The sequence below is a fragment of the Nicotiana tabacum genome, chromosome 3 (genome assembly GCF_000715075.1).
Source record: "Nicotiana tabacum cultivar K326 chromosome 3, ASM71507v2, whole genome shotgun sequence".
Lineage (NCBI taxonomy): Eukaryota > Viridiplantae > Streptophyta > Magnoliopsida > Solanales > Solanaceae > Nicotiana > Nicotiana tabacum.
In genome coordinates, this window is record NC_134082.1 from 49770384 (window position 1) to 49797800 (window position 27417).

General features: G+C 40.6%; 1 protein-coding gene across 1 annotated transcript; it reads left to right on the plus strand.

Moving 5' to 3' along the window:
- Positions 1–3373: 3373 nt before the first annotated feature.
- LOC142176257 (uncharacterized) lies at positions 3374–4803 on the plus strand. The gene is made up of 2 exons (XM_075243388.1): positions 3374–4352; positions 4535–4803. Exons 1-2 carry the CDS (start codon positions 3374–3376, stop codon positions 4801–4803), a joined length of 1248 nt encoding a protein of 415 aa, XP_075099489.1.
- Positions 4804–27417: the final 22614 nt, after the last annotated feature.

The following is a 27417-nucleotide window of genomic DNA, read 5'->3' on the forward strand; positions in this document are numbered from 1 at the left end:
TATACATGACTGTTTCAAAGGGTTACTTGATGATGATGGGAGCAAGAAGTATACAACCATATGCACCACAAAGAGTTCTAAGACAACTGGGAATATATCAGGTGATACCCAAAGAGGCAGACCTAAGCACCCAAGTCATTGAACTACACCTACAAGCAGCGATCCTTGAGGCTTTAGTTCAAAGGGACTGGAATTGTTGTCGGTACCTAAAAAGTAACACCCAGGTACCAGACCCGGCTAAGGGCGAAGTTGATCCCAATTATGCTGCTTGGTTTGAAAGGAGTTTTTATGTGAACAATGAGCCGGAGCCGGAGCCCGAACCCGTGAGGACCGCCAAAATGTCCCATGTTCAAGCCTTTGATGAAAAAATTCAAGAAAGGTTAGCCTGGGGGGAAAAGGAATATCAGGCCACCATTCATGTTTTGCGAGAAGAGTTGAGAAATGTCACCTTCAACAATGATTTACAGGCACAAGAGGCCGAGGGTGAGAGGAGAAGATTGGTTCGAGAAAATGAAGCTCTTAGAGCCCAGGTTCGACAACTGAAAATAGCAGCCGAGAACCCGGGCAGAAGCAGGAAAGATGAAAGGTTCATTTACAACCTTACTCAAAAGGTGTGTGACTATGAAGATGACTTGCAGAAAGCTGAGTCTGAACTAGCAAAAGTACGAATGAGGTTGGCTAAAAACGCCAAGGTGTGTGCAGCTTTCGTTCAACAGATGAAAGAAAGATATGAAAGAGGGGTCACAGGTTGGGAAAAGGAGATTAGCAACCTCGAAGGTGAAATGGCTAAACAAGCCAAGAATTTTAAAGCCGAGAGGGAACATTGTTACGCCATGATGGCACGATTAGAAGGGGATCTACAGCACTTGTAAGAGCAAAATCACACTGCTACCCAGGTCTTAGAAGCTATATCCCAACAGATTGGGCGTTTGCTGCAAGGAAAGGGCATTATAAGAGAAACGGTCAGGAGGATTGCTGACTACATTGCAATGAAATGAAGTGCGTGTGAGGACATGACCAGATCCATGTTTTTCGCCACTGTAATGATCTTTGTCCGTCAGATAATAGAGGATCTATATCAGCTCCAAGATGACATAGCAAGTAGGCCCGCTGCTAGACCAGTTGGTGTTCCTAGGACAGGGTTGGAGGCACTGATGTTTTCTTGATTGTATTTTCTTTTTCTTTTCGAGTCTGTATTTTCATTTTTTTAAAAAAAACATGTTTTGAGTCTATTTTAAATTCCTAGAAAAGGTATGTCCTGAGTCTATTTAAAGTTGTAAAGTCCTAGAAAAGTATGTTTCGAGTATTTTGTAATTCAGTAAAGTTGTATTAATGAAAATTTGAAAAACCACAAAAATTATTCTTTTATTTTTTGCATTTACCTCTTGAACTACATTATGATCTGATTCGTGTGGTGTCGTGATACGTAGGCAATCCTCATCGGATTCGGACATGATTTCTGTAAACAATTTAAATAAAAGAAGGAAAAAACGAGAGAAAACCAAAATAAAGAAAAATAGAAAAATGAAAAAGAAGATAAAGGAAAGAAAAGAGAGGAAAATAAGGAATAAGAGATGAGGCAAGAAGAGGAAATTGGGGAAAGTAAGCAAAAACCGGGATGAAACATGCAAACCGTTGCGAAACATGTAGAAACACATTTAACTGTATAGGTGCATCGCACCCTAACGTGCGATTACCTATGTGTTATTTATTTCAAACTGACATGTTTGTTGTCTACTATTAAGCCAGGTTTTACAGTAAGGTGGTTGGTTTTGTGGTAGTCTGGCTTCGCATCCATACTTCACACGGTCGAAGGGTAGCGTTGAAATATCTTCGGAAATGACTCTACCAACAATTCCTATTGCGGATGATAGTCCAATCTCGGGCATCCCAACTTCAGAATCGGCAGCTGCTGAGGAAAACTGAATTTTGCGTCTCCGCATAATGGAAATGTGGGATGCCTGGGCCAATGGAAGAGAACCACCAAGTGTGATCCCTGGGTTCCCTGAGCTTTTTCCTAGGGCAAGTGGAACCTCCAACATCCCGATCAGTCACCCCACTACCTCACTGGTGTATCCTACCATCTCGGCCCACTTCATTGGAACACCTTTTGAGGTCCTCCCCCAGGTGTTAGCTTCAGGTACGGCTTCAAATATCTTCACTGCTCCGCCTTGCTCGGCTACTGCACAGCCTACACTGCCCAAGCCTAGCTTTGACCTATCATCCTTCACCTTCCAAACACCATCTTTCCCACTCGAACCTACACAGTTCCCCACCTATACCTACTCTCAACCACCCCGGTATGAGTTCACAGCAGGGCAAGAGAAAGCCACCAAAACCCCTGAGCAAAAGGATATTGCAAGAAAGATGAGGAGCATGGAGCAGAGTCTCAAAAACATACAGGGTTTGAGTGGACAGAAAAGTGTATCCTATGCCGACTTATGTATGTTCCCTCACGTGCATCTGCCATTGGGATTTAAAACCCCGAAGTTTGAGAAATATGACGGGCACGGGGATCCCATTGCCCACCTCAAAAGATATTGTAACCAGTTGCGGGGAGCGGGTGGAAAAGATGAGCTCCTCATGGCCTACTTTGGAGAGAGTTTAGTTGGAATCGCATCTAAATGGTATATGGATCATGATATATCCCATTGGCATATCTGGGATGACCTTGATCGGAACTTTGTCAGGCAATTTCAGTATAATATCGACATTGCACCGGACAGAAACTCATTAACAAATCTGAAGAATAAGTCCTCTGAAAGCTTCCGAGAGTATGTTGTCAAGTGGCGTGAGCAAGCCTCCAGGGTAAAGCCTCCAATGGACGAGATTGAAATGGTCACGGTCTTCCTCCAAGCCCAAGAGGCTAATTATTTTTAAAACATGATGTCAGCAATGGGTAAACCATTTACCGAAGCAATCAAAATCGGCAAAATGGTTGAAAATTGTTTGAAAACTGGGCGGATCTTGAGCCAGTCTGCTATAAGGGTTACTTCGCAAGCCATCCAGGTTGGGTGGAGGAGTAGCGAGTCGAAAGAAAAAAGAAGAAACGTCAATGGCGACTTCGAGTGCAAGGAAACCTCGTCCACCCATACCTCTTTTCTCTGAGAGAATCCCACAACATTACTATCCCCACCAAGATGTAGCTTATACTCCTCAGCTATACACAGTGATGAATGCCCAACCCTATGTCAGGCCACAATAACAATTTAACCAGAACAGAGCTCCACTTCCCAGAAATCCACCTCCTTACCAAGATCATTACAATCCTCGACCTTCACAAAACAACTTCCGTGCCCGGGAACCACTAATGAGAACATACTTCACACCCATTGGTGAGTCCTATTCTAGCCTATTTCCTAAATTAGTCCAAATGGGTTTGCTGCAACCTGTACCCCCGAATAGGCAAAACCCAGATTCACCCTCTTACCAACGTAGCCCCCGGTGTGCTTATCATTCAGGGGATAAAGGGCATGATATAGAAAATTGTTGGACTTTGAAGAGGGTTGTGGAAGATCTGATAGAACAAAAGAAAATAGTGCTAAGGGACGAATATATTCCCAATGTAACCAACAATCCACTACCGGCTCACAACAACAGGCCGGTTATTGGGATGATTTGTGAAGACAAGGAATTTGACCCAGCTCTAAAAGCCATCATTGTTATAGCTAACTTGGGAAAGGAGCCAAGAGCTGTCACAAAACAAGATAAGGGGGAGAAAAAGAGTAAAGCCACCCCTCAAAATATGGAAAAGAAAGTAGAAGTTGAAACTGGGGCAGCTCCCTCTAAAGATGTCGTTCTCTATGTCCCTCGAGGCCGCAAGAAAGAACAAATGGAGTTGAGTCCTCCTAGAAGGTTTGAGTTAAACAAGGGAGCCCATACGTATGTGCCCAAGGGGACCTACGTGATGCGGGGGCCAATAATTCTACCAAGGCTGAGTGAGCCCGTGGTTATTGGCCACGCGCCACAAAGGCCCATGACGGATCCCACCGCTGTGCCATGGAACTATAACAAATCGGTAGTGACTTACAAAGGCAAAGAGATATTAGCAGAAGTTCAAGAAAATAGCCCGTCCGAGAAGTACTTCAATTTGGAAGAGGTGAATAACGCCACGAAAAAGCGTTTCCCACCTAAGAAGCCGGTGAGTGCTGAGGAAGCAGAGGCTTTCTTTCAGAAAATGAAAATGGCAGATTACGAGATAATTGACCAGCTTCAAAAGTCTCCCGCTCAAGTCTCTCTGTTATCTTTGTTGATGAACTCCACTAAACATCAAAAGGTATTGATCAAAACCCTCAACAAAGCATATGTACCAATTGAAACCACGGAGAACAATTGGAAAGAATGGCAGAGAGGTTTTTTGCAATCAACCAAATCTCCTTCAGCAAGAATGATCTGCCCCCAGAGGGGGTCGCACACAACAAAGCCCTTCACCTGACTGTGAAATGCGAAGGGTACTACGTAAAAAGGGTCATGCTAGATGGCAGGTCTTGGGTAGACATTTGCCCACTCTCAACTCTGCAGCATATGGAAATAGGTACTGAGAGAATCAGACCAAACAACGTGTATGTACGTGCCTTTCACGGCATAAAGAGGGATACAATAGGCGAAATTGATCTGATTCTAACTATCGGCCCGGTAGACTTCGAAGTGACCTTACAGGTTTTGGACATGGACACTTCCTACAATTTTCTCTTGGGAAGGTCGTGGATTCACGCAGCGGGGGCTGTGCCATCTACTCTCCACCATATGGTGAAGTTTGAACATGAGGATCAAGATATTGTGGTTCACGAGGAAGATGAGTAATCGATTTATCGGGATCCGTCAGTCCCGTGTCTTGAAGCAAGAGAGGGGAGTGAGCACATAGTTTATCAGGCCTTTGAAATTGTGGTTGTAGACCAGTACGAAGAAGGAAACCCTTGCCCCCAACCCTTCCTTTCTAATGCATCAATCATGGTGGCCAAAGAAATGATCAGGCATGGTTACAAACCTGGGAAGGGTCTTGGGAGATCATTGCAAGGAATAGTTGAACCTATCACCCTGACCGCCAGTGAAAAGTTCTTTGGGGTAGGCTTTCGACCCACTCCAGCTGATGTAAAATGGGCAGATGATAGAAAGAATGATGGTTGGGTCTTGCCTCAGATGGTACCGCATATGTACAGAACATTTGTCAAGCCGAAATACAATGAGGAAGAGGAAGATGAGGCCTTTACGGCTGAAGAAATCAAAGAAATCTGTGAGGCCTTAGGGAAGATACTGTATGAAACCCACATGGTCCAACCAGGGGAAGGCTCAGGCACCGCTAAGGTGCTATATATGGGACCTAATGCCAAACTGCAGAATTGGAAGGCTACGCCATTCCCAATCAAGCGGGAGTCCCGGTAGACCTATCCTGCCACTTTTTCTGCATCACGAGTTATTCCAGGGTGTAAATCGGATGTTTTCTTTAGTTTCCTGTCTTTTAATTTCCAATGTAAACCCCGTTATCTTCAAATTCAATGAAATGAAATTAATATTTTATCGTTCATCTTTTTTTATTTCTTCTGATTTTTGTTATTTATCTCTTTATTTTCTTCTTTTAGTTCTAATAATGTGGTTTTAAATAACATGACATTCTTGCGGACTTCATGCCCAGATCTAAACACGCTGTCTAACTGTGAAATAATAAACCAAGAACCAGACTATGATGAAGAAGAGGCTTTTAGGGAAATAAATCGAGAATTAGAGCAATTTGAGAATAAACCTAAGCCGAACTTAAATGATACTGAGCTAGTAAACTTGGGTAGTTCATAAGAGGTACAAGAGACCATGATAAGCATTCACACAGATGAAAGAACTAGGGATGCTTTGGTCCAAATTTTGTTTGAGTTCAAAGATGTGTTTGTTTGGTCATATGATGACATACCCGGTCTGAGTGTTGATTTGGTGGTTCATAAGTTGCCAACTTACCCTGATTATCCCCTTGTTCAACAAAAGCAAAGAAAATTTAAAATTGTTATCAGTGACAAGATCAAAGAAGAGGTCACAAAACAGTTGAAAGCAGGTGTGATCCGAGTGGTTCGATACACCACTTGGTTAGCCAATGTAGTTCCAGTGCCAAAGAAAGACGGGAAAACCCGAGTGTGTGTGGATTACAGAGATCTAAATAAAGCAAGTCCTAAGGACAATTTCCCTTTTCCAAACATCCTCATCCTCGTTGACAACTGTGCCAAACATGAGATATAGTCTTTTGTGGATTGTTATGTTGGGTATCATCAAGTCTTAATGGACGAGGAAGATGCAGAGAAGACAGCGTTTACGACACCTTGGGGAACCTATTGCTACAGGGTCATGCCTTTTGATCTGAAGAATGTCGGGGCCACCTACATGAGAGCCATGACCACCATTTTCCATAATACGATGCACCAAGAGATAGAGGTGTATATAGACGACGTGATCATCAAGTCCAAAACTCAGGATGACCATGTGCGAGATTTGAGAAAATTCTTCGAGCGGCTGCGTAAATATGATCTGAAGCTAAATCTAGACAAATGTGCATTCGGGGTTCCATCTGGCAAACTTTTGGGATTCATAGTTAGTCGGAGGGGCATCGAGTTAGACCCAACCAAGATAAAGTCCATTTGAGATTTGCCTCCTCCAAGAACCAAGAAAGATGTTATGCGTTTGCTCGGAAGATTGAACTACATAAGCCGATTCATTGCCCAGTTGACATCTACATGTGAACCCATTTTCAAGTTGTTAAAGAAAGACGCAACAATTAAATGGACAGGTGACGTGACGTGACGTGACTGGGAAGAAGGAACAGGCAATCTACTAATTGAGCAAAAAGTTCAAAAGCTACGAGGCCAAATATACCTTGTTGGAAAGAACTCGTTGCCCTTTAACTTGGGTTGCTCAGAAGCTGAGGCATTACTTGCTGGCCTACACCACCTACCTTATTACTAGGTTGGACCCTTTAAAGTACATATTCCAGAAACCAATGCCCACTGTGAGGTTAGCAAAGTGGCAGATCTTGCTCACTGAATTTGACATAAAATGAAAGCCCAGGCATTAGCAGATCACTTAGCTGAAAACCCAGTTGATGATGAATAGCAACCTTTGAACACCTACTTCCCTAATGAAGAGGTAAATTCAGTTGAGGCAATATCCAAGGACACCAATGCTTGGAAAATGTTCTTTGATGGAGCAGTAAACGCAAAAGGTGTTGGGATTGGGGCAATCTTGATCTCACCCACTGGTCAACATTATCCAGCCACATCCAGGCTTCGGTTTTTCTGCACAAAGAACATTGCCGAGTATGAAGCTTGCATTATGGGTATGAACATGGCAATCGACCAAGATGTCGAAGAACTGTTAATCGTGGGAGACTCGGATTTGATTATCCGACAAGCTCAAGGAGAATGGGATACCCGAGATGTCAAGCTTATTCCTTATAGGCAACATGTGGAAGAACTTGGCAAGCAATTCAAGTCGATAGAGTTCAGGTACATCCCTCGTTTCCACAATGAACTAGCTGATGCACTTGCCACTTTGGCCTCAATACTGCCATACCCAGGCAATGCCCACATTGATCATTTGGAAATCCAAATCAGGGAAAGGCACGACTACTATAATACGGTTGAGGCAGAACCAAATGTTCAGCCGTGGTATCATGACATCAAAAGATTTTTGAAAACAAAATAATACCCCGAGCAAGCCAGTGGAGACCAAAAGAGAACCATTAGACTGCATGCAAGTGGTTTCTTCTTGAGCGGTGATGTATTGTACAAAAGGACTCCGGATCTCAACTTGTTAAGATGTGTTGATGCCGAAGAGGCTGGAAGAATCATGTATGAAGTGCACGTAGGAGTGTGCGGACCCCATATGAACGGGTATGTTTTGGCAAAGAAAATCCTCCTAGCAGGCTACTACTGGATGACTATAGAAAGAGACTGCTTCAGTTTTGTTCGGAAGTGTCATCAGTGTCAGGTACACAGTGATTTGATTCATGCACCTCCCATAGAATTGCATCACATGTCAGCGCCTTGGCCATTTGTTGCCTGGGGCATGGACGTCATTGGGCCAATCGAGCCAAAAGCCTCAAATGGGCACAGATTCATACTGGTCGCCATCGACTATTTTACTAAATGGGTTGAAGCAATCACTCTCAAATCTGTCACCAAGAAAGTTGTGGTAGATTTTGTGCACTCCAATCTTATCTGTTGTTTTGGCATTCCTGCAACTATTATTACAGACAATACTGCAAACTTGAATAGTCATTTGATGGGGGAGATATGCAAACAATTCAAAATAATGCATCGAAACTCTACTCTTTATCGGCTTAAAGCCAATGGTGCCATCGTAGCAGCAAACAAGAACATCAAAAAGATTTTGAGAAAGATGATTCAAAGTTCCAGGCAGTGGCATGAAAAGTTGCCTTTTGCATTGTTGGGGTATCGCACTACTGTGCGCACGCCGGTCGGAGCAACCCCGTACCTTTTGGTTTATGGCACTGAAGCCGTAATACCCGCGGAAGTTGAAATCCCTTCTCTCCGGATCATTGTTGAAGTTGAAATTGAAGACAGTGAGTGGGTCAAAACTCGTCTGGAATAGTTAACCCTGATCGATGAAAAGTGAATGGCCGCAGTCTGCCACGGGCATTTGTACCAACAAAGAATTGCCCATGCCTACAATAAGAAAGTACGACCCAGAAATTTTGAAATGGGGCAACTCATTTTAAGGCGTATTCTCCCCCATCACCAGGAAGCAAAAGGAAAATTCGCTCCAAACTGGAAGGGCCCATACATCATCAGAAAGATATTGCCAAGAGGGGCGTTATACCTGGGAGACATCGAAGGAAATGACCCCGAAGCAGCTATAAATGCAGACGCAATCAAAAGGTATTATGTCTAACCCTGCAGCAGCAACAACATTATCCGATTGGGATGACGAAGGCTTTCATTCTCGCTACCCCAAACACTCCAATACTTTGCTAACCCTTTAAGCCGGTTACCTTTCTTTCGTTACCCTCTTTGGAACTCGAAGACGTTTGTAAAAAAAGAGTTTCTCTGAACTACGTTCGACTTGATTCTGAAAGGATACATAGGTAGCCTCTCTATGAGATTCAGTCACACCAAAACAAAAATCTAGTTTCCCCCAAAAGTGAAACTGGGGCAGATGTTATAATGATTCGATGATGATCCCGCCCGAATGGTTTCAAAGTTGTAATTCGATCCAAGTTCTTTTACCCAAACCTGGTTCAAGTCCTTCCGATCAATCGGGAAAAATGTTTTTCAAATTGGAGAACGCAGTTGTTTAGATCCGATGCAATCAAGATGAGAGAAATAAAATAAGAGAGTCTTATTGGTGAAAACTTACGGGCACCGTAAGGCGATGGTAAGCAGAGAAATCGAAAATGAGAGTCTCTTGTTAGTGAAAACTCGCAGAGAGCACTATAAGCCGGCCGTGAGAAGAGAAATGAGAGAGGTCGATTGGCGAAAACCCGCAAAGGGCACCGTTGATCGAAAAGGATAATCCCTCATCACTATTGGTATTGAAAGAGTCCTGGCAAGGTTTCTTGGTTTTAGAACACGGGTCGCAATGAGTTTATTAGAAGTTGAATAGTTGTGCAGATCGGGCGCCTAGTCCAAGAAGCATGTCATGCCTATTGAAGTCCGTATGCATCTCAGATAAGTGCTTCTTTCCTTCCCGAAAGGGACACTTCCCTTTAAAATTCATTTCTTGTCCTTTACTTTTCCTTGAATCCCTTCCGTCTAACTCTGTTTCCGAAACTAATACAAAGAAAAGGTGGCAAGATTGGTTTTACAGAGTTTGCTTAATAAAGGCCAAATTCAAAGAAAGTACCCAGCTTCAGCGAGTGCATCAAGTCGACCCTGACTGGCCATGATGATCGATGCTCTGAAACCCAAAGTTATTGAAAATGAAAGGAAGCCAAGTCAAAATCCCCTAGAAGCAGAATAAAGTTAAAGGACCAAAGCCAAATACGGGCGAGCCGTTAGGATAAATTTTTGAAAAGTTGAGTCCCTCGATTTAGGAAAGAGATCAATCTTCAGAAAGGCCAGCAAGCAGCAGAGGTTCTCACCAAAAGTTGGGTCGAGATCGAGTGATCAAAACCGTCAAGGCCACAAAACCAACCACCGTTTCAAGTTAACAATTGTTCTTTATTTGAAAATAGGAAACGGTGCAATCCAAAGCAACCATGCAAGAAGCAGGTGCAACCAAAAGGAAATGTGCAAGAGTTAAAAACAGCTTTGTAGCAATAATCAATCCAAAAGGGAAGTCTCCTTCAAATTCTTTCCTGCATTTTTACTCATGTTCTTAAATTAAAAAAAAAGGAGACTTCCCCAGTATAACCCGAGGATCTTTTCCTTTCTCCCTGGCATAACCCAAAGACCTTTTTCTTTTATCCCAGCATAACCCGTGGACCTCCCTGGCATAACCCAAGGACCCTTTTTCTTTTATCCCGGCATAACCTGTGGACCTCCCTGGCATAACCTAAGGACCTTTTGCTGGGTGGACCTCCCTGGCATAACCCAACGACCTTTTTTCTTTTATCCTGGCATAACCCGTGGACCTCCCTGGCATAATTCAAGGACCTTTTTTCTTTTCTCCCTGGCATAACCCAAGGACCTTTTTCTTTTATCCCGGCATAACCCGTGGACCTCCTTGACATAACCCAATGAACTTTTTTCTTTTATCCCGGCATAACCCGTGGACCTCCCTGGCATAAACCAAGGACCTGTTTTCTTTTCTCCCTGGCATAACCCAAGGACTTTTTCTTTTATCCCGGCATAACCCGTGGACCTCCCTGGCATAACCCAAGGACCTTTTTTCTTTTCTCCCTGGCATAACCCAAGGACCTTTTTCTTTTATCCCGGTATAACCCGTGGACCTCCTTGGCATAACCCAAGGACCTTTTTCTTCTTCTCCCGGTATAACCCGTGGACCTCCCCGGCATAACCCAAGGACCTTTTTTCTTTTCTCCCGGCATAACCCAAGAACCTTTTTCTTTTCTTCCGGCATAACCCGATGACTTCCCCGGCATAACCCGAGGACCCTTTTTCTTTTCCGGCATAACCCGATTATCTTTTCAGCATAACCTGGCAATCTTCCCAATTTAGGGCTTCACTCTCTACTCCTAAAGATATACAATCCTGATTTTTATTGCTTTCAATAAAGAAATAGTTTAGATTTTTGTTGCAAATAACTCACGAAATTTTTCTAGTGAAAACTGGGGCAGAAAAATTTCGTTCGTTTGTTTATTTTGGTGTCTGAGCAGGTTTGACCTCGAGGCACAGGATTCGAGATGACCAAAAATGAATCTCAATCTAAAATAAAGAAAAGAAGAAAAGGAACAAAAGAAGTGAACTCAAAGTGCTGAAGTGGAGAAGGACGCGGACTGCTCCAAATTTGATTGAAGTCACAACCTCGCATGTTCCGCCTTGATCCAAAGCTGAAGAAAGAACCAACACCTACAGCTGACGAACATCAAGATTCAGATCGGAGCCTGCAGCAAGACCTTGCCAAGACTCAAGATCAAGCTTCAAGAGATTTATAGATAGGAATCTTGTAACTCGTAGTTGATAGGTTTAGCTAGTTTAGCTTTTTATTTTTTCCATTTTTTCGGTGTAATAAAGAGTTTAGCAAGTAGGAACAGCAGCAACAGCAGTGAAATCACAGCTTCTCGGTAGTCCCAGCTACCAAAACGTCCAAAACTACACTGATCTGATTCCTTTATAGCCAAGGATATGTAGGCAACCTCTGAAGCAAGGTTCGGTCAGGCTCTTTCAAAAAATGCTTCTCATGGAATTTCAAACGGGCAAAAATCCCTCGTAATTGCTCGTTTTATCTTTGCCCGAAAACCTTTCGTGTCTCCGAGCAAAGAGGGGCAGTTGTGAGCACGTGATTTTTGCCATACATGAAATACTCCTACAAAATCTAAAATAATAGATTTTCTTATTGATTATTTGCCATTTTTAGGAATTTTGTAGATTTTTATTAATTGATTACATTTTCTTGCTTGTTTAATTTTTTTTCAAATCATAAAAATACCAAAAATATCATGCACTACATTTAGGATTTATTTTTACACTTTTTAGAGTTAATCCGTAATTACTTGTTTTGTAAAATTTGAAGATCACAAAAAATAAATAGTTCATTTTCACATTTTTGCCTTTAATTTTTAGTTCATTGATTTTCCACTTTTAATATAGATTTGAGTAATGTTTATAATTTTATAATTAGTTAATTAGCTTGATTTTACATTTTTAGATAATTTAGGATTTTTTTAAATTTTAGGATTTCTAATTAAAAAAAGAAGAAGAAAGAGAAAAGAAAGGAATAAAAGAAATTAATTGAAGACAAGAGTTTCATTTGGTTTTGGGCCATTTTAAACACCCCAATTTTGGCCCAAATTCTTCCCCTTAAACATTCACACTCTCCAGCCCAAAGAACCCTCCTCCCTTACCACCCCAGTCCAATTAAACCGGGTTCAACTCAGCAAAAATGAACCAACCCCCCGGTTCGACTCGTTTCCTTCTTAAATATAAAAACCTCCTTATAATTCTTTCCCCCATTTGAACCCTAAACCTAGAAAATCAGAGACGGTGCCCCCCCTCCCTCTACTGTTCTTCTTCTTCGCCTCAACTCGTTTGAGTTTTGAGCGAGTTCATTTGGGTCCCCTCCCTCCACGTCACCTTATACTCAATAGATTTGTCCGAGGAGTACGATATTCTCTCAAAATTGCACGATTTCAAATTCAAAAGGATAATTGTTGGACGAATGGGAGTCATGGATAGATATGAATCAATCCACGCCCTCCATTTGTCCCGAAATTGTTCAAAAATCTGAAGATTTTCGGATTCTAGGCAGAAGCTTCGAGATATTTTGAGGTTTATATATAAGGTGAGTTCTTTTCTTGTTAGAGGAAAAAAGAAATTTTCAGAAAATTAGGGAGTAAAATTCTAGGGTTCTTGGAGTTTTCCATTTCTTCAAGCCTTTTCTTTTAAATTTCAGTCTGCATCTTTTCAAAAAAAAAATATAAAAGTTATAGTCTGAGTTTTAATTTTCGATTCAAGTATTATTTTATTTCGAAAGGAATCAAAAATTACAAATCTCAGCATTTCTCTTTGATCTCTGGTTTTCAATAATGTTTTTGATTTGAAGTATAAGTCGGGTTTTGTCGCTGGGGTTCGGAGCTTTGGAGCTGTGAATTTCCATCCGAATTTATGTTGCATTTGGGAGTTGGCTAGTTGATTCGCTGGACCTTTGTTTGCTAGAACTCTCTTCACATTTTCCTTGAGTTTTATTTGGCATTTTGGTTGCCATTTTTTGTTGTCCGGGTACGGCTCTTTATTAAATGACATGAACCTGCAGATTTGTTTGGGAATAATAACTGATGGAAATTGTTCATATGTCAGCTGTCCTATTACCTTTGTTTGATGGATATTGTTGGTTTGTTTAATTGCTGAAACTTTTTTTTGGTTCCTACTTTTGCTTCTTCTTCGGCTCTGTTTTTTTTTATGATCTTGGTCAGAATCAGATCTCTTGATGTTTGTATTAGTCTTAGCTTCTTTCGTTTCCTCAACAGATCGAGGAAAGTTTTTTTAAAGTTTTATGAGGGGATTGTTAACACTGAATTGGGGCATTTTGTTTGGTTTAGATTGACTTAGTTTTCTTTCTTCTGTGAAGCTGATTTGTGCGTACATGTAGTGTGTTCAACTTTAAGAGGGCAGATTTGCCTTGTGATGCAATCGTTTTTTTTTAAGTTGAGCAAAAGTAAGGAAAAGTTTTTTTGAAGTTATATTGTCATAATTACTGGTGTATCTTAATTCACTTTAATGAATGTTTAAGTATGCTAAGTAGTTTGATGTTGTGCTTATAGTGGCATCAGGGTAGCGTGTTCAATCTGAGTGCAGTATACTCCCAGCCTAAAATGATATTTTGCTTATGAATCCACTTCTCAGCATATCCCAAGCATTGATTCCCTCTTAAAAATTGCTATGAAAGAGATGGCATTGCATTTTCTTTATCTATCATCCCTGCGATTGACTGCTAATGCTGAACAAATTCTGTACCAAAGGAAGTTTTACTAAAATTTGTTTTGAATGTACTATATTTGAAGTGAAGGAATATAAATCAGTGTAGTATTTTAATTGCAGAATTATACAATTTATTAGTGTCATAGATTTCATGTAATTAACAGATTTCATATTTTAATGGCTAATTCATCCATGTACTCGAGTTGTTAAGTATTTCCAGTATGTTTAAATGAAATTGGTCTATCCCTTTTTGCAATTGGCCTAGTGATTAAAGAAGGCCCAAAAGGCCTTCCTTTTAAAAATGGATTCGAGTTGGGACATGAATTGATTAGAATGGCTCCAACTTTAACCTTTGGCATTTTGCATCATTTCCAATTGTTCTATTAAGGATTTTCTTGGAATGAATTAACAGATTTCCGTGTCCCCTTTCCCTTTAATTAAAACAAATATAAACAAGTATGCATATGTTGAAACCCCCTTTGAAATATTTTGAGGCGTGCCATGCCAAATAAAATCCCTAAGCCCATGGCCCTCGTATAATTAGTAATAACTCTTTTAGATCGAGGTGCGCCATTAATAAAAAATTTCATGGCCCTTGCAAACCTCTTATTAATCTAAATACTCGTAGTTTGCTTTAGGCTCGATTTAGACTAGCATTGTGATTATGTATACATTCGCGTAACATAATTGCAAATTTAACTTTAAAAAGACTCGAGGGATGCGTTCGCGCAACTTCAATCAAATTTTCTTAAATAAATAAATAAATCATTATTAATTGTGGACATATTCGCGTGACATAATTTTTGACGCGCCAAAGGAAAACAGTATATATACGCGTAGCTCAATTCTTTAATTACGAATAATTCAAGTGATTTAAAAGTGGTAAAAAGATAATTGCACATAGGTTTTAAAATTGATCAGTCAAAAAATTAAGCCAAGTATAAATTGCTAAGTGACCGTGCTAGAACCACGGGACCCGGGAATGCCTAATACCTTCTCCCGGGTTAACAGAATTCTTTACCTAGAATTTCTGGTTCGCAGACTTTAAAAAATAAAAAATTTCTCTATTTGGGATTTAAAATAAACCGGTGACTTGGAACACCAATTAAAATATTTCAAGTGGCGACTCTGAATTGAATAAATAATCCCATTTCGAATAATGTCACTTAGATTGGAAAAACTTCCTTGTATACCTCTTCGGGTGCGAGGTGTGACAAAAACCCATCGTCGTTCGATCGAGGTCGAACTCTTCTCTTTTCGGCGAAGGCCCTTGGACTTAAAGGGTGTTATTTCGAACTTATCAAAATAGTAACCCGTCGTCGTGCGATCGAGGTCGAACTCTTCTCTTTTTGGCGAAGGCCCTTGGCCTTAAAGGGTGTTATTTCGAACTTATCGAAATAGTAACCCATCGTCATTCGATCGAGGTCGAACTCTTCTCTTTTTGGCGAAGGCCCTTGGCCTTAAAAGGTGTTATTTCGAACTTATCAAAATAATAACCTATCGTTTTTCGATTGAGGTCGAGCTCTTCTCTTTTTGGCAAAGGCCCTTGGCCTTAAAGGGTGTTATTTCGAACTTATCGAAATAGTAACCCGTCGTCGTTCTATCGAGGTCGACTCTTCTTTTGGGGAAGGCCCTTGGCCTTAAAGGGTGTTATTTCGAACTTATTGAAATAGTAACTCGTCATCGTTCGATCGAGGTCGAACTCTTCTTTTTTTGGCGAAGGCCCTTGGCCTTAAATGGTGTTATTTCGAACTTATCGAAATAGTAACTCGTCATCGTCCGATCGAGGTCGACTCCTCTTTTTGGAGAAGGCCCTTGGCCTTAAAGAGTATTATTTCTAACTTATCAAAATAGTAACCCGTCGTTGTTCGATTGAGGTTGAATTATTCTCTTTTTGGCGAAGGCCCTTGGCCTTAAAGTGTGTTATTACGAATTTATCGAAATAGTAACCCGTCGTCGTTCGATTGAGGACGAGCTCTTCTTTTTGGCGAAAGCCCTTAGCCTTAAAGGGTGTTATTTCGAACTTATCAAAATAGTAACCCGTCGTCGTTCGATCGAGGTCAAACTCTTCTCATTTTGGCGAAGTCCCTTGGCCTTAAAGGATGTTATGTCGAACTTATAGAAATAGTAACCCGTCGTCAGTCCAGTTTTGGAGAGCCAGATATCTTCTGGGAGAGTCCCATTCCATTTGACATTGCTCGCACCGGAGGGTTCAATGTCGGAGAATGTGAAACGTTGTTGTTTCGCTTAGGTTCGTTCTGCGCACATATTGTATTTTCCTTGTCTAACTCCTGCCTTCTGGCTTGGAGGTATCATCGGCGGGCGGTATCACAGTTGTTTTGCGGCAGTTTTCCATCCTTTAATTGAGGTGTTTCTTTATTCGTTCGTCTACACGACCTTTGTGTTCCTACTTGAGCAGAGGGCAGAAAGTGAGTTAGAATGATACTTTCCTTGCCCCCGTCCGGTGGTCCGATGGAGGAGAACAGGTTGGTAACGTTGTTCGTCTTGTTTGGCATATCGATGGTTGATGGGCAAAGATTTCTAAGTTTGGTGATTTTGCTCGGCTCTCCTCCCCCTACCGCACTGCGCCTTTGTCTCGCGTGGGTTAGGTTTTTCCTTCGCGCTCCTTTTGGTGGGTGATCATATTTCTAGTCTTTGATCTGGGAGAGACTAGGAAATTTTGCTAAGCTGCTCCCCACAGACGGCGCCAAATTGTTTGGCTCAAAAGATATCGAAACCTTTTTGAACAAATCAATCAAAGAAGATGAAGCGGTAAATCTTAGTCAGACATAATTAATTCCAGATCAAAGAGCTAAGAGTCTGAATCGCATATAGGGTAAAAGAGATGTAAATGATCTTATTGAAATTCAATACTGTGTCTCTCATCGATCGATGGGGAGATAGCTTTACATGTTCTTCTGTAGATTACTTCTTCCCTATCAAGAATACAAGAAGAGAGCTTGGTAGAGAGAAAGGGGGAGCAGCCCCCTTCATCGAAGGTTTTCTCTTACTATATATAGTCAAGTCATCCTTGTCCTTTACTTGGGCCGACGCCCTCGTGCCTCCAATGTGTCTCGGTCGTAACTTTAGGCGCTGCTTCTTCTGACGCGATGGATGTCGGGGAAGGGATGCAGAGTGAGTTATGTTATCTGTCACTGCCCAATCACTTAGGCGGGATGTTGGTCAGTTCGGTCGTGACGGTCAGATTTTGACCAATACACTATCCATCACATTCTTCTGCTAATTCATCTTCCTTGGTTGATTGCGAGATGAGAATTACCTAGCGATGTGTTGATACCCAATTTTTCCCTATTTATTTTCAAAATAGCATATGTGTGCATATATGAGCAACCCAAAAGATTTTGGCATTTTTAATAATTTTTAAGACCAATTTATGGCCTATTGTGCACTATAAAATCCATTAATTATTCCCAAAACTTTCCATTTTGGTGAATAATTTATTTCACTCTCACATTTATGTCAACATATAATTTACATGATTTTTGCATAATTTTACAAGTCCATTTGGTATTTTTAAACTAAAATTGCATGAAATCGCAATTTTAGCCTACTTCTAGATTCAATAGCAATTTTTATTACAAAATCAATCCTAATATTTTTAAATTAATACCTACATATTGTTTATCAGCCCAGTATTTTTAATTTGATTTTTAACATCTTTTACTATTTTTATAAATTCAAAAGGGAAAAATGGCTATTTCAATTTTAGCCTCTTTTTGATTTCAATTACAGCCTAATTCTAACCCCCCCAATTCCCAACCCAATTTCATTTCTACCCGACCCAGACCTAATTAAACGAACCCGCCCAGATCCCATTTTAAAATCGTGGCCGTTGATTGTTTTAATCAACGGCCCCCGTTTGCCCTTTCCTTTTTTAACCTAACGACCCCCCAATCCCCTCTCATTCACTCACTCGTCTCTATCTCTCTATCTCTCACTCTCTCTGGAACCTTCCACCTCCTCGCCTCTCCGATGAGCTCCCTTCACCATCTCCGGCTCATCTCCGGCGTGTCTTAGCCTTATGAGTCCATCTCGACTCGGACCAGCCCCTTTTCCAGGCCTTTCTCATTTTCTAGGGTTTCTCTGAACCCCTATGCCATTTCGAGGTTTTCTTGTTTCTCTCTAGATCTACTTTAGATCCGTGCTATTTCTGAGGTTTTTAAAGTATTTCTTACATCATTTCAAGTTTTTGCTTTCAAAACTGTTCGTCTTCTCGAACCTAGGGTTTCCTTGATTTTTACTTGTTCTACTGTGATTTCTTGCCGTATTTTGCTTTGCTGTAACTCCTAAGTGTTTTCAATATGGTTTCTATGTATTTTTCTTTTACTGTATTTCCTCCTAGGGTTTGCTAGTGATTTCCTTTACTGTGTTTTCTTTCATTATGATTCCATGAAATGTTTATGTTCCTTGGATTTTCTGAGTTTACTTTGCCTGATTTTCTACGCTTTCGTCTTTACATTTAATCTATGGAGGAAACCCTAGATTTTGGAGGTTTTCAAAACACTTGTGTGCGATTGTTTTGCTTCCTGTGTCTAAACTAGTTTGATTTCAAAAACCCTAATTTCTAAGTTTGTCTCATGTTCTCTGATTCTTGCTAAGCTTTGCAAGACCTTCTGATTTCTCTCGTGCTATCTGACACTCTCTTCTAGCTATGTTCTTCTACTCTTGATTGCATGACCACTCTGTTTGTTTAATTCCAGCCTCGCATGTTTAAAGCTATGCACTCTTTATAGTCAGACCTTTCCCTCTCGAAATAACCCTAATTTTGGGGATTGATTTCAGACTACCATTATGTGAGCTTGTTTGATTCTTTCTTTGTCTAATTTGGACCTTTCCTGACTTGGTTCATTATTGATTTCGAATCCTTGATTCCTTGATTTACTATGTACTAGTTGATTTACTTCTTACCTTATTTACCTAACCATGTATTTTTAAACTTCCCTTATGTATTTACCCTTCATTGCCCAATGTATTACTTGATTTTCTTTCCTTAAATAAAACTCTGCCCTTTTACCGTTCAAATTTGGACTCCTTAATTAAAGGAATCCCCTTCTCCTGATTGATTCTAATTGATACTGAATTATTCTTTGCCTTGCTTACTTGCCTGGTATTTTAAACTATAAATACCCTGCTCTTTTTTCTTTAAATACACGAACAATAGAGTTCAAAAACACACACACACTAAAAGCTCTCTTCTCTTTACCACTATTAGTACTACTGTTGTGTCTAGTCGGCTGAAAGCCAAGGCTAGACTATAGAATCTCGCTTGCTTTTCTCAAGTGTTTGCTGAGGCTTGAGTGGACTCTCTGGCTGTTTTCTTGCTTTGTTTGTTCTGCTGTTTGAAAGTTGCAACTGGTATGTCTCCATAAGTTAAATAACATTCTCCAAAACTATGTGTTTACTTCTCCCTTTCACATGTCCCTCACTATATATTTGTATTGTGCTTTCCTGCATTCTGTAGCTATACTTTAGTCTGTTATGTTCTTTCTTCATGTTTCTGCACCTTTAAGTTCTGTTATGCTTCCTTGTCCTTCCTTGATGTTTTTCTATACATGTTTTCCATGTGAACCCTTTCCCTTTGACCCCTTATGTGTGAGTACTATTCTAGGTTAGGGTAGCATCCCATTGCTATCCATGACCTGGGACCAGGTTCTCTTGAACCTTACTCAAATCAGTCTCATTCCCTTCTTCCCCCTTTATGTGCTGAGCCTTGACTAGAGTCTGGTAGTGTCCTAATCACCATCCAGGCTCAAGTCTGACTTTAAAAATTCTGCCCTTTATTTGTTTGGATCAAGTAAAGGGTCAGGGATGTGCCAGCCTATACTCGTGGCTGGGTATGACCACCCTTTGCTCTGATTTCTTCAACTCCCCTCACTTTACACTTACTCCTAGTTCCTTAAGTTCTGCCCCCTTTGGTAAGCCATGCTTTGGGACCCTTGAGCTCCCTCTGAACTTGGATGCCTGAGGGCTGGCATTTCCACACTGCACTACTCTGTTGCTATTATAATTACTCAGAGTGTTAAGCATTGCTTGGAGTTCTTAAGACTCCTTGGAACTTTGAAAACATTCTGAGTAAGGAGAAGGCCTTGGATCTGGAATCCAGGTTGGTGAAACACATGTTATTGGATATTAAGATTGAATTAGGCTGCTCGGATCTGGCTGTAGGCTGTGATGTATTTTTAATTATTTTCCTTTCTTTCTTCTGGTTCTATAATATTTTTGTAAAAAGAACTTGGGAGTATTAGTAAAGGGTGTGGGAGGGGTTTACTTTATGGCTAAAAGGTAGATACCATGCCTATAAGGCCAATGCTGTTATTTAATCACTTAGATATCATGCCTATAGGTTCACGCTTTAAATCATCTAGAGATCATGTCTATAATTTTCGCATTCTTTTTCATTCAATCATTTAGAAATCATGTTTATAGGATTTAATGTTCAACCATGTTGCAAATCATTAGAAATCATGCCTATAGGACCTACTAATCAACTAATTGCATATAGAAATCATGCCTATAGGGAATGCATGAAACGTTAGGTAAACCGTAGGGTAATCAAATACTCATTTCCTTAACGTTTAAAAACAGTAACGAGTCTTAAAAATCAAGGTATAGATATCCTGCCTATAGGGTTTCAGACTCGCCTAAATTTGCGTAAGTGATAACCAGGCCATTGGCTTCAGCGTTTTCAAACAAAGCTCGTCCAAACTTGTCTGCAATTTTCCTAAACTTGCATTTTCTTTTTTCTTTTTTTGAAATATTTTCAACTCTCTGCCTGAATTTTTATTCGTCTCATGAAGCTCTCTTTCAAAACAGGTTTCAAACTCACTTTTCTTTTAAAAGCATTCTTACTTCTGAACACTCTACTTTACAATTTCACCGTACTTCTACTTAAACAATTCTGCTGATTTTTTAAGTCATCTCTGAATTCCTACAATTTTCAAGCTTCTGTCTTAAACTCTTCTGCATTAGGTGCTTAAGCAGTAACTTGTTTAAAATACCTCAACTGCTGACAATTGGGTCTGGGCTGCCTAATGAAGACTTTTTATCCAAATCAACGTGTTGAACCAATCTGTCCGCTGTTTAATTTTTTAAAGACCAAATCAGTACACGCAAGACATGCTAAACTAGTTGCTATGTGATTTATGGGAATTATATGAGCCTTTTGTGTGTTTGTTTCATTCCCTATTCATTTGCTATTTGTTTTGATTGACGCCCTAGTATTTTATCCTTTTGCAACTCCAAATGCCTATACTTCCCTTCATCCTCCCCTTAGTATTAGAAGTCCTAAAACCCCAGGACTGATAGGTTGGGACGGGTATTAGCATGTAATAAGTAAACGAGACTAATCGCGTTTAATACCTTAACGGGGTGGGAAGGGTAGAATATGGATATGATGACCGGTGCGCTAATATCTCGTGTGAGAATGATTGTTGGGTATTGCACCAAGGTGATCCATATTGTATTTAAACCTAGGACCTTTTCCTTTATTTATACGATGTGATGTATTCTTAAAAGTAATGTTTTCTTCAATCAATCTTTTCTTTCCAAAACCACTTATGTCTTTTTTTTTCTCTCTCTTTTCTTTCAAAACTTTCAACTTATTTGTATTTCCTTATGTGCAAACATTGTCTGTTACTTCTACTCTTCTTAAAGTCACAACTAAGTACGGCCGAGAACTACACTAGTGGATCTTGAGGGGTGCCTAACACCTTCCCTTCGAGATAATCTCAAGCCCTTACCCTAATCTCTGGTCTTTTCATCTCAAACCCTTCTTAAAGTGTCCTAATGCACTATAATCATTAGGTGGCGACTCTTCAACTTCCAAACCCAATTCTCGAAAGGGAATAAGAGTTGTTTTATCCATAATGTCGTAAAACCCGATTTCGCCTTAGAAAAAGGGAGCGTCGACACGATGTTGTTGAAGAATTGAACCCATGAATGTGGTATTTTTTTCTTGTCAAATTATAAATTAAATTGCATTTTCAAGGTTGTTACTGTTACAATCCTTTACAATGCCCTATATATTATTGAACATGTAATGTGTTCAATCATTTTCGCAGGCCACTCTAGTATATTAGTATTTATTTTTAGTGTTATACACCCTTTTCTCCTTTTTTGGTTCAGCCATATATTATCCGATAGGACGAAACGCTTCGGCTAAGCCAGATTTGTTTTGCATGAGACCCATTAAGGTAAAAGTATTCTCTATCAGGAATTTCTTTATATTTATGGCTTGAACCCGAAAGCTTTAGTTAAGATTTAAGAGAATTTATTCATCCCTCACATTCTTTGGTGGTACCTTTTTTTCCTCATGTTTAAATGTAAAAGAATGAATTGAGTTTTTGAACAACATCCACTGGATGAGGCACTTGTCCTTATTGGTTTTTAAAATTAGATGTTAAATAATGCATCAAGAAGAGTTCCAAAGAATATTCTCCATGTCGACTTTATGCTTCAGTTCTCATTCTATTGGAAAATCATGGCTTCCCTTTAAAAATCAGCCCAATAATTGGGCTTCTGGCTTCCTTTTTCTGTTTTATTATTTTCTTTTTTGGTTTGATTGTTCAGGCTTCAGCAATTCGTTAGTTATTAGAATTTAGACATTAATTTAATTTGAAATCGGAAATCAGTCGTTTTTGCAGAGTGTGCATGTTAACTGAGAAAACTCGTCAAAGTAGGAAAAATAGTTTAAAACAAAGAAAAAAGAAACAAAAAAGATAACGAAAAGACCCCTCAACATCTGCTGTCCCCCAGTGTTTCCTAAGTGATCTCACGGGTTACAGAAGCACAAATTTTTCTTTTTACATTCAATCATTATCTGAAAAACGGGATATTCTACCATTATGCTAAATTGTTGCGTATAATTTTGAATTATCTAATGTAATTGCTAAATAATGAATCATAAACATCTCTCTAATTAATGTAACTAACCTATGTTGTTACAAGAAAAGTTTTGAGCAATAATAGTTCGATCTGTTAATCTTAGAGCCCGTTTGGACATAAGAATTTCCCTTTTTTTTGAAAATTTTTCTTTTTTTTTTTAAATCAATATTTAGACATAAAATTTTCAATTTTCAATTGAAGATGAGTTTTAGAATTTTTCGAAAATTTGAAAAACTCCAAAAAGCTGGTTTCAAAATTTTCACTCAGATCACTCACAAAATTCAAAAACAATCCAAAATTATATTCATGTCCAAACACAACTCTAATTTTCAAATATTATTTTCACTTGAAAAAAATTTCACCTTTTTTGGAATTTTACAATTTTTATGTCCAAACACCCACTTAATATCGCACTGTCATTGTGCAGTGATGAACCGGATGGTTATCAATTAAAAGTCCATTATCTAAATTAGAACAAAATAAAATATCAATTTGATATATCTTTAAAAAAATGTGACTCTTGTATGCCCTCAAAATCGGATAACAATTAAATTTGTAAGTGGTTTTAAGGATGTGCAGATTATTTGACACAAAGCGATAAATTAAGTTGCAACTAAAATAAACAATGATAAAGTAAATATAAACCAAACGAATTGAACAGTTACAGTCTTGAGACATTAGTCACACTTAAACTGGATGTACTTCGGTCGATCTTAATATACAGAAGAATAGGAGCTTGAAGAGAGAGAAATAATAATGTAATGCTTTGGAATATGTATTACCATATGTTACGTGAATTGTTAGACCCTCCTTATATAGTGAAAGAGTCCTACTTTAGATAAATTTTTTATAAAAGGTAAAAAACTCTTAATTTGCTGATAGCTGGTTCCTTATTGATACGTGCCGAGATTCCTGCCGTAATATCCGGCCGGTCAAGGATATTTTGGTCTTTTGTTGGTTATGCTAATAATATTTCTTCGAGCTCGTTCGAAGGCAGGCGTTCCGCCCTCAGGCTTTAGCCCGGCGGGACTTGGTATCGATCTTTAGTCCTTCATTGCCATGTTTCGAGCCTAGCCTACCATGTCGTAGGCGAGCTCGATTTTGACTGTACACAGATAGTGCCCTCGTTTTTCGGAGAGTAGACGATGAAAAACGACATGAGCTTCCGATTCTTACTTCGATATCCCCCGACAGAAATGACAAAACAAACAAAATGTCTCGTCAGTCAAGTCTTAATGGCATTAAATGCATGTCAGCCGCCGGTCAGCCATTTAAGGATGTGAACCGCCACTAAAATACTATAAATACCTCTTCCTTAGTTCATTCCAACTTTACATCTAAACCTTCTACCCTCGTATCTTCGAAATTTCAATACTTTCTAACAATTATACTCTAGTTTATTTGAGATTCCTTGAAATAACTTTCGTACATCTCCATCTCAAGCCAACAAGTGCACTCCTTCAACTTCCTCTCTTCCTCTATTTTTTAAAGAAATGGCAAAGACCTCAAAAACTGTTCCCCAAAAAGAAACACCTTCTACTTTGCGGCCGACTACTGATACCGAAGAAACTATTTCGTGTACTGCTGTCGACGAACCAGTACAGGAACCCCCTTTGAAAATGTTCATCCTCGGAGGATGCTCGGTAAATAACGATTTTAAGTTTGAAAAACCCTCTTTCATACCAAGTCGATGCGAAGACTTCTCGAGTTACATCAATTTGATTACCGAAAAAGTCCTCCCTACGGTTCGGATAGATTGCAACTAGGCCAAAAAACCGTGGTGGTTCCGGACCCCGAGGAGGCCATTACCACCCATGTCGAGGGATACCTGAGTGTTTACACTTATCCCTTCACATTGGGACTAGTGGACCCGGTCATCATATACTTCTGCAAGAGGTACGAGGTGTACCTCGGTCAAATCCATCCTTCAATGTAGAGATCATGATCCTCCTCCGGCTCTTCGTGAGCAAAATCGATGGCTGCCGGTTCACCGTGGATCCCCTACTTCACTTGTACAGTCCCCGACTATTCCGAGGGGGGTTGATAAAGCTTGTGCGTCGGGCCAGCAAAGCCCCGTTCTCTAGTATCGATGAGGACCGGGATCGAGGCTGGCAAGGCCGTTTTGTCCAGTTGAGGACTTCGAACCTAATTCCGGTGGAATGCATGCCATTCTCTGAGAAGTGGAATACAAAACGTAAGTGGAACTTCCCTTCGAATGTTGATTTTTATGTTTACTTTCCCTTTTTTTATCGATGTTCGTGATGGTGCAGCTGTTGCTCGGGTTCCAAATGTTATTCCTCGACTCGAGAAGTGGGTTAAGGGTATCATTTCTCATATTCCCTACTCCGAATGCTCATGGTGCAAAATCTCAAAGGGCCGATGGGAGGCCCGTTCCCATGGTAAGATCCATTTTCCAATCGGTCGTGTTAGGCCTCTCCTTTTATTATCAAGTCTTAATTATCTTTACTTTCTATCTTCAGGTTTGCCTAAGGATGCCGAGCTTAGGCCTCCGGTTGGTGAAGAGGACTTGCCAATTGAGTCTCCTGCTCCGAGGCAGGCCGGAGAAAAGAAAAGAAGAGGGCTCCGAGCTCCTCAAGCTCGGAGAAAAAGAAACTGAGGAGGAGGCTGGTCTGCAAACCAAAGGAAACCTCCAGCCCTCGAGTGCTTGACCCGAGCTTACTCCACCGGCTCAGGGATGAGTCCAAGGAGGATGAAATTTTAGCGGCCCGAGAGCCATAGGCCCCCGAGGAACGGGTTCCATCCAAGGAGGGAACAACAAAGGTCAATCTCTCATAGATACAAGAGGTTGATGCAACAATAGGGGTTGAGAACCCTCAGTACGTCGGCTCTTCCCACCCGGTGTTATTAACATAACGGGATCGCCTACATATACGGACTCAATGTTTGTTGAAGCTCAAACGACTAAGGAGCGGTCGAATGAGGGGGTCCATGGAGTGGACGATCCCCTCCAAATCTTTTTTGATGGAATGGACTCTACCGCCACAGAGGATTTCACCGAATTGGGTCACTTAGAAGTACCAAGGAAAAGTGTACCCTCGGGGGCAGGTGGGTCTAGCTAGAGCCCGAGACTGGTCAACCAGTTCCATCATTATCTCCATTCCAGAGAATGCCTGGGTCCTTTTCACTCCCGTTGGGGTAGATAGTTACCTCTGGTGCCTGGTGACTGAAGAGAACATGCAAAGATGAACGAGGTGGATTCCCCATACTTATTCAACGAAGAACAGCAGGCACTGAATCGGGTAAGGTGTTACCAAACCTTTTAATTTTCCAGCTTTGGTTACTTATTAAACTTAATATTTCTCCTTATATTCGCAGGCCTCGGTGCTTCATAATGAGACCTTCCTCTGATACCGAGAAGAGTTGAGCCTCCTCGAGGTAGAAGCCAAAGAGCTTACTAAAAGAGAGAAATGTACAAACTTCTTAGTGAGCAACACGAGGAAGAGGCTAAGAGTCTTCGGGCCGATTTGTATGCAGTGAAGAAAGAACATGCCGACCTAGTGGAACAGGTAAATGTCTTTGAGGTTAGTGATGATGAGCTAGACTCGGTGACTAACAGTCAGAACCTGCAGGTCTAATAGAAGATTGTTCAAATGAACCAGCTTCAGGCTAAGATGGACGTTATCAAGGTCGAGGCCTCGGAGTGGAAAGGCAAAATAGACTATTTGTCCTCAGAAAAAGACACTGCCTGGGTGCAATTGGCCTCTGCGGAAGCTCAAGTTCAAATGATGAGAGAGAAAGCTGAGGCACAGTCCCGGAAAGCCGAGGAACTCTAACCTCAGTAGGGCTCGTTGTTGCCGATCGGGAGACCCTTGCCAAGGAGCTTAAAGCGGCCAAGTCGGTGGCTGAAATAACCAAGGCCGATGCCGATGAGATGGTGGCCTAGTATAGAGTCGATACCGACGCGGCCTAGGACAGCTTGAAAGATATTGTTGAGTATAAGAAGTGACAGACCCGAAGGGAGGCCCTCGAGGAGGTTCATGCTGGGGTTTCGATTTGCCGGTCGAGATCGCAAATGCATAAGGGCATGAGGTCGAGGCCAAGAAGTTGGCTTACCTCGAGGATGAAGAAGAAGATACCTGAGGGTCCTGGCAGATCCGAGGGCAGAGAAGACCGTGATGGTCCTAGTAATGAGGCGGACTTCGGTGAAGACCATGTCGTTTAAGTTCCTTGTACATTTTCCTTGTTTTTTTTTGTATTTTTGTACTTGCATACTTTTGCTTTTTTTTCAAGGCCATTTGGCCTTTGTAAAGACTATATGTATAATACAAGGGTTCTTTCTCCCTTCGACAACTTTTGAGCTTTGTTTTCCTTTGCTTTATTATTTATATTTGCAAGGATCGAAATGCCTTAGAATAAAATAGTTAGGTCATGTTCGAAGGTTCGAACAGGCCTTACCTTCGACATTATTTTGTTTAAGGCATCGTGGGAGTTCGGTCTAACCAGAAACTTTTCCCCA